We start from the raw sequence: 8,893 nt of genomic DNA on the forward strand, positions 1-8,893 counted from the left end.
AGGCTGGGTAAAATCAGCCACACCATAGAAATTACATTGGCTTTTCTTTCTTTCTTTTCTGTTCTTTCTTTCTTTCTTTTTGGCTTGCATTTGCCCACCCTCTTCTCTCTATATACACCATTCTTCTTCCAGAGCAGGCACAGTCGGATTTATATGCTTTAAATGTATAATTAGACTTCACTGTATATGAGCATATCTTGTTTATTGGAGAAGGTGGGCCAATGAATGTGAACAAATATAAGAAACACTCAGTGATTACTTGGTGAAAAAAATAAACTAAAGGACTCATGTTGTTTTTATAATTCTAAAAGTCTATAACAGATTAGTACACATTATTTCATTTTATTCACAAAAACATAAATGTGGATATTGCTGTACTACATTATTTTTCTATATTACTTTTTAATATCCATGAAGTCTTTTAAAATGACTACTTTGTGTCTTTTAGAATGAAGTATGAAATACAAATCAGCATAGACAACCAGCGATTTTAAAACATAAGTGCCAACATGCAGTTGTTTTTATAGCCTCGGTATTGAATGATTCTTTCTAAAATCCTGAATCTTTGTCTAGGAGCCAGATCCTTCCTGGACTGCCTCCAAGTCTTTAATTCTGTGATGACTACATAGAATTAGTATAGGTTAACCGACAACCCTTTTGTTAAGAGAATTTGTGGTTGAGATCCTTATGGGGAAAATAGCAAGTCTAGCTGGCAGCTATGAAAGTTCTTATAGTTATAAAAATATTCATTAAAATAAAACAATAAAAGAGCACATGGGAGAGTGGAGGGAGAATGCAGAGTTGCTTGTCAAAGGTACAAAGTTTCATTTAGACCTGAAAAATAAAGTTCCGAGATTTATTGCACAGCAGAGTGACTATAGTTAATAATAATGTATTGTGTATTTCAAGATAACTGAGAGTAAATTTATGATGCATTATGCAATTGCAACTAATTATTATACTTTGTATGAAGTTAAGTCCTAAGACTTTGTTCAGGTTCTTGTTTAAAATAAATCTTTTTTAAAAAAATAAATAAATAAAATAAATCTTTGTGGACATACTTTATATTAACTCATTTCTATCGAAATACTGCTTTCCTTTGTTGTGGTCTACGATCAGGAAAAATCTGCAAAGGCAGGTTTATCCTTGAGGTGTATATATATATATATATATCTCCTTGAAATACATATAAATATCCTTGAAATATATATCCTTGAAATACATATCACCTTGAAATATATTTGTCATTGAAATATATATATCCTTGAAATATATATGGACACACACCAAAATGGTCTTCAACAATACAAATATAGACAAACTGTAGAACATAGTTACAAAAACAATCTATGTTTGCTATATTGTTCTTATTATGGAAGTTAGGATTAGATGCAAGTCTGTGAATTTTTGTGTGTATACAATAAAAATTAATGGAAATAATGTCTTAAATTAACTTTTTAAATGGTTATGGGCATATTTATGGCCCAACTTTACTATACTTGGTGTAAATTAATATCAAAATAGTTTCTTTTCAAGCTAATAGTCAACTCCTAGAAGCACTAAATTTTTGAATAGGCAGAAATCATAAGACCATATATATTCTAAAACAGTAATGATAATTTCTGCCGTAAGATAGATATGACAGCATTTTCTTTTTTACACAACACTGGCTCTTGGCTTTTCATTTATATCATGGTTGAGCCTTTGTTTTCACTAGGCTGTCGGATTTCATTAATTAAATTACTTCACTCTTCCCTTTAGTTTTCTTGTGAGACATGCTATTCTGTTTGACAACTCTACTTGTACTTGATTTAGATACACAAAAGGGGAAAATATCTATCGAGACCATTAGTTCTCGTAATGGCCTTTGTCCATCAATAAGTTTTTCAGCTGCTTGATTTATGCTTTGGGAATTGAGAATACCTAGATTATACCTTTTGCCAGTGAAAGAACTAATACTGATTTTAGGAGAAAAAATACATTGAAATGTTGAGATGAATAGTGTTTCAAAATAAAGATGTAAAGTTATTTTATAACTGGTCAATAGCCATAGAGAACCAAAGTAAAAAAAAAAGTTCCATAAATATTTGGCTTCATAACAAACCAGCAAAGGAATGGGAATTTTCAGAATATCACATTAGAAACTTTTCTAAAAGAGAGCCACATGTATCGTTAACCTTATGCTCTATAAAGTAAGAATACCAGGAAATTATACTCTTTTTTGATCCACATTGTTAAGATGGTAATTAGAATTTCAAATTCATAAAGCTGAATTACTGTAGAAAAATTTGTACCAAAAAGAGTATAATTTAAAGAGTCAAAGTTCTATACATATCAGAATTACTTCATACTTGTCACTATTTTATGAGTTTTGCATTTATAAATGGATTTATAGATTTGGATTTAATCTATCAATTTAGAGGACATTTTGTTTAAAGTATGGTCAAATATAGAGTCATTTTCAGAAATAAAAATACTTTAAACAGGTTTAGCATTTTCTTGCATCAGAAAAGTATATACTGAATATTGATGAAATGTTCATTTTCTAAAACTAAGAAAGAGCTAATGTAGAATTGAAACGATTGTGTTTTTCAACTTTTTAAATTATATTAATATTAATTTAATATTGTTCCAAAAATGCTACTTAGAAGTCTTTTAAAATTTATGGGAACATTGATATAAACCCTAATTGAGTCAGAAAAGATGAACTTTTCTTCTTTGCAGGAGCATCAGTAATATAATAGGAAACTAAAAGGAATTTATGTCAATCATAAAAATACACAAAAATTACTTGGTATGAGTGTATTGTTTTCTATGCTTTTGAAAGTTTTTTCTCCCCATCTTGGTTTTATCATACATTAAAAAAATATAAATGCTGAATCATTATCTATAAATATATTACATATATATAACATGTGTATCCATATATATTTTTGGCATTTCAAATATAATGAATATTATTGTACTGGAATATTAATAAATACATATTACTTTATAGGTTAAACAATTGCATATCATTAAATCATGAACATTTTTAACAGTTTTTACATCTCTTTTAAAATTTTTTTCGCATTAAAGGACAGCACTGTCACATGGCACATCCACTATAAAGGAAAATATTGAAAAACTGAACAAAATTATATATGATTTTATCCTACACCTAGTAATACTAGCTCTAGATGTTTACCCTGAACATACACTTCCACATAACACTAAACAAAATCCCCATCAGCCCTTCCTTTATGATCATTTTTTGTAATAGCTAAAAATGATAAACAACACAAATGTCCATTAATAGAGGGCTGTTTTATAATGATTCTTCCACAAAATGGAGGGCTACACAGCCCAAAACAAAAAACACGAGGGAAGGTCAATGTTCTGATATGGAGAAATCTCTAGACTGTATTGATGAGTGAAAGCAAGTTGTGGAGCAGTTACATAATATTCTTTTTTATAATATTTATATATGTACAGAAGACAGAAAAAAGATACAATAGTGCATCTGTACAGGGAGTAAGAGACCAGTATAGAATAGCATGTAAGAGGTAATGTGATATTTGTTTTGAATAAATCTTTAATAATATAGTTTTCATAGAAAAATAGAAAACTAAAGATTAAAATCCACTTGAAATAGATAAACTTAACTGTACATCAAATTGGTATCATAACCACAGAGAAAGATACATTTTTAAAGAGTGATTTGGATTCATTTCTCTGGTTATACATCCTTATTGGCTTATAGTCTAAAGACAGAATTGCTGGAAAAAAAAAGTCTAAAACGTCACTCAGTGACGTTACTACTCTCATAATAATTTGGAAACTATCTATGTGTTTTATAAGATTCAACAAATAATTATATATAATGTTGCTAGTAACCAAGTTATTTCAAAGTGAGAAAATGGAAATATAACTATGAAAATAAAAAATCAATACAAGAACCCTGTAATGTTACATTCAAATGGAAAATATCAATATAAACTAATAATTTATAAACTAAAGAATATTTCCTAGCTCTGTCCAGTGAAAGAGTATAAATCAATAGACAAAAACATCTAATCTGAAATCTTTCAAGCTTATAGGTTTACCTTTCAGTGTGCAGGAAACACAAGAGGTAAATGGATAAGTAAAACAATGCCAACAATCAGAAGAATTCCAAATGTGCAGTATTCTATGAGACAACATACATGGTACCCTTAAGAAAGTTCTATTAAAAATTGGAGGACTATTTTGATTAAAGAAACTACAGAGACATAATAAAAAATGTAATGCATATATTAATACACATGCACATACACACCTAGCTATGAAAATAAAGTTCATTATGTATATATAGTGAGGTAAGAGAAGCAAGAGAGAAAGAGAAGCACAAAAGCAGGGATGGCAACTCTTAATTACTAAGTCTAGTAACATCTGTGCAGGTGTTCATAGTACAGATCTTTTTTCTGTATGCTTAGAAGTTTTCTCAATGAAGAGAAAGCCTTCACAGTGTTAAAAAATTAGATGCAAAAAGATTTAAATGACATTACATTCAAATATAATTTGTGGACCAGGACTAAATCTTGGGCTGAGCAGTCCAGCAGTAACATGTACTTGAGGGACACTTGAGAAAATTCTAATAAGGATTGCTATTAGATAAGATGAAAACTTACTTACATGGACAGTTAGAGATTATTAATAGAAAAAAAGAAAGACATCAATATAGTAGCATAAAGAACAGAATGTACTGTGTAGTTTCATTTTGGTAAAAAAAATGCATATATGAAAATGAGTACACAGAGGTTAGTATAGTGATTATCTCTGGTTGATAGGAACGTGGCTTTTTATTTCTTTCTCTTTTGTTTCATTCTGCAATAAACATATGTACCTTTATGACAATAAAATGTAATTTCAATGTAGAGACATTATTTTAAAAAGCACTCTGCATTGCTATAGTAAATATTAAATTGTTTATACAATGCATTTAATTTTTATTCAAGACCCACTTCCATTAAAAATAAAATAACTTGAAAATTTTTGAGAAAACAAAGTATTTATTGGTACTTTTCTTTTATTAAAAATAACTGTTAAATACTGGAGACCTTTTTCTTTCTAATTTGAAAATATAGTGAATGTTTTATACTTTAAAGCCTAAGATGATTAATCCATTTTGTAACTGATTTTCCTAATTTATAATATCCCCGGTGTGGTTAATCATAAAAACTAATCCTATCTTTCAAATTATTGTTGTCACTACAGAGTAGTCATGGGAATTCTTTATTCTCATTAGTTGAACTTTAATATTTCCTTGCAGTCCTCTTCATGTCCTACCAGCTAAAAATGCCATGGAAGTATTGAGGTTTTTTGTCTTCTTTACATAGTAAATACTAGATATTATAAACTTTTATGGAAAGAGTAATGTTAGTGTCATATATTTTAGTTACATTTGTATCTCTGAGCATATTAAACCTATTATGGTATTTTTACCTCCATTTTACTAACCTTGTTTTTGGAATATTAAAAAGTAGGTCTGGGTTGGAGTTTTATTAAAGATATGAATGTTAGGAGCCTTAAAATAAATACAGTAGAAAGGAGAATTCTAGATTTATAATATACATAAAATAAAGTATAATAATATATTCCCTCTGTCTTTTCACATTCATTCAACTAGCATTTGTGGAATAGGTACTGAACACTAGGCATCTTCTTAATGCTTATTTATTGATCTTAATGATTTTGTAGAGTTTTATTTATTTTTAAAGCCATATTTGGCTGACAAATAAATATCTGCCTCTGTGTGTAACATACAGTTATAGTTCTGAGGTTCCTTTCATCACGCGGTATTTCACCCTTATTCATTTCTGTATACAGTCATATATATATAAATCAAACAAACAAAGAGTTCTTCCAGACACTGAGATTGTAGCAATGGCAGCAAACAGACATGTTTTCTGTCTTTATAAACTTCAAATTCTAGTAGCTAAAGACAGACAATAAATTAGAAATCAAAGAAATAAACAAGAGAATTTCACATAATGATAAGGGCGTTAAGGATATGACAAGAAAGATGAAATTAAGAGAAACCAGGTAAAGGGAAGGGGCTTGTGCCTAGAAAAGAGCCATCAATAAGACCCTTCTGAGAATATTGCATTTGAGCTGGAACTCAAGTGATGAGTCAGCTGTTCATAGAACCAGAGCAAGCATCTTGACAGGGAAAATCATAACACCAAGGACAGTCACTTTTTAAGACTGCTGAGTTCTTCAGGACTTCCTCATGTTGGTTTTGGTCTTGCCATCTTACGTTTAGGATCTACACATTCTAACCTATACAGCACCACACATAAATTTGCCAAAAAAAAAAAAAATGAAACCCACAAATCCTCAGCTTACATTGTGTTGTATTTCTAATTTCAAACTAACTCTCTCTCTCTCTCTCTCTCTCCCTCTCTCTCCTTTCTCTCCTTCTCTCTCTCTCTCTCTCTCTCTCTCTCTCTCTCTCTCTCTCTCTCTCTCTCTCGGCTTTCTCTCTCTCTCGGCTTTCTCTCTCTCTCTAAGGCTTTTGGGATAAAAATCCACATTTCTCAAACCAGCATCCATGGCTGCCAAAATTTTATCCTTCTCTATTTTATTCCATCTAAACTGATCCATTACAAATTTCCATTCCTTGTTTCTGTTGTTTAGGTTTTATTTATTTATTTATTTATTTATTTATTTTTAACAATTTTATCTGGAGTATCCCTTCCCAACAAGATACCTTTCTAGGCCAATCTCCAATTCCATATCCTTGATATGACCACTGAAAGAAATGGTTTCTCTTTCCATAGAACTCCTTCAGCAGTTATGAATTCTATTTAACCTACCTTCTTGTAGTTATCAATCCTTATATATTGTTATCAGTTCTATATATTGACCTATATGTGCTATAAATTAACCTAAAACCTACCATCTTGTAATACGGCTCATTTTTTCCTATATTCATATATATTGGTTTAATTAAAATTCTGCATTACTTGGGAGCAGGTGCCATGTACTGTATTTCTTGGATATTATTTTCTTTTTGTAAGTATGACCAGCACAAAATGGGGTTCATTTTTAAAAAAAGGATGAAATATTTGGAAATGATTAATTTCTTATCACTTAAAATTGCAATAAAGTTTAGAGATTAAAAAGTAATAATAATAATTGGTGCAGATTGACAAAGTTTTGTTGGAGCCTTGTGTTTAGTACTTTTTATGATGACTATGGTTTACAGAAATATCAGGAGAGCCACATGAGATTTACTTAGTACTTAATTATTTAATTTTCTTGCAGTTTTTAACTTGAGGAATGCACAAAGAGTTGCATCAAACTTACTTTTATAACTCTTCTTATAACACCAAGGAAATAAAATCTTTCTAATTAATCTTCTCTCTTTCATCTTATGTTTGGTAGTGAAACATATTTAATTGGAAGTTGGGAGCCAGTAAGCATTACTAATACAAATACTTTACAAATGTTAATAATAATTTTTGACTTAGAAAATCATAAATGGAACAGCTTTATGTTTGTCTGAATTTTCTTTTAAGTGTTTAAACATTTTAAGTTTTCATATTAAGTAAAATTTCATTTCATTTTATTAATTTCATTCATTTTTTTTCTTTTTGTCTTCTTCTTTTCAAGGCCCTGTGGAATCCTACATGCACTGAAGGTTTATTTAAAATAGTACATAAGCCAACCTAGGTTAAATCATTATTTGACCATAAGAAATGCACCACTAATCTGTGACATGTTAAATATTGAGTAAAATCAGTTTTTCCATCATTCCATATGTAACTGTTTCTCAGAGTATGTAATACAGAAATGTTTTCATTCCAAATACTTGACATATTGTGCATTTGAAATCAATCACATAAAATATCGGTGAATGAAGATTCAGCTAACATATTTGTGCTTTATTATTGTATTTTTAAAACAAAATAGACTTTCATTTAAAAATTTTCTCTATATGCAAATATTCTAAAATGTAATATTCCACTTGGCAGTACCATTTTTTGTTCAGTCTTTTCGTCTATATCATTTGTCACTCTGGTTATAGTCTTCATTTAATTTCATTACATAGTCTATGTGCATTAGATAAATTTGAATACAGTGCCTTTAGTTTCCTCCATCTTAGTGGGACAGGTCCTATGGAAGAACTAAATTATCTATAACCTTTTCTCCCTTGCATCAAGATCAAAAGATGAAAGCAGTATGTCTTCAAATAGAATAAATAATGAAGTGTCTTATTCTAACTACAGAAAGTAAAATTCCTATTGATATCCTTAAATAGTTGAAGAAAGTTTACCGGATATTGACCTCATATTAAAGAAAGTTTCTTGAGTGTGTCATAAAAGGAGACTTCTGTGTGTCCTGCTCATTGCCTTCCTGTAAAAGCTCACTTTAATTATCAAATGGCCGGGTGGCTCCAAGGCATTCCTGAATATTGTAGTTGATTGCAAGGATAAGTGACAGAGGTAGACAGCTCAGAAGAATGGCTCAGTGTTGTGCCAGGGGTCGGGGCAATAGAAAAGCCATAGAGCTAAGAAGAGGACAGCAGGTTTTATCGAGTTCTCTATATTGTGCAAACAGGTAATGAAGTAATCATGGTTAATGGTGGTAACATTCAGAAATATGTTATAGAATTTATTAAATTATTTGAATCATTATGTAACTATATAATGTGAATAATAAATGTTGGGTATAAACCATAGTATTAAAATAAAATTATAAATATATTTATTTATACAAAAGCATTGTATGTGCCCTTATTGATTTTGCCCCTTAAAACGCCTTTTTATGATCCAAGAGAGAAAAACATTTTTTGTTTCTCTAACAGTTTTCCAGAGTTTATTCTTTTATCCTATTCTTATCTCTTTATTATCTTATTTTATATCTGAAA

General features: G+C 29.8%; 1 protein-coding gene across 1 annotated transcript in view; it reads left to right on the top strand.

Moving 5' to 3' along the window:
- CCSER1 (coiled-coil serine rich protein 1) overlaps positions 1–8,693 on the top strand; it is a 466,722-nt gene extending 458,029 nt beyond the window's left edge. The window contains exon 10 of the mRNA XM_045536844.1: positions 7,636–8,693. Coding sequence (XP_045392800.1) covers positions 7,636–7,695 — 60 coding nt within the window. The 3' untranslated portion in view covers positions 7,696–8,693. The remainder of the gene's footprint in view (positions 1–7,635) is intronic.
- Positions 8,694–8,893: the final 200 nt, after the last annotated feature.

The sequence above is a fragment of the Lemur catta genome, chromosome 24, assembly GCF_020740605.2.
Source record: "Lemur catta isolate mLemCat1 chromosome 24, mLemCat1.pri, whole genome shotgun sequence".
Lineage (NCBI taxonomy): Eukaryota > Metazoa > Chordata > Mammalia > Primates > Lemuridae > Lemur > Lemur catta.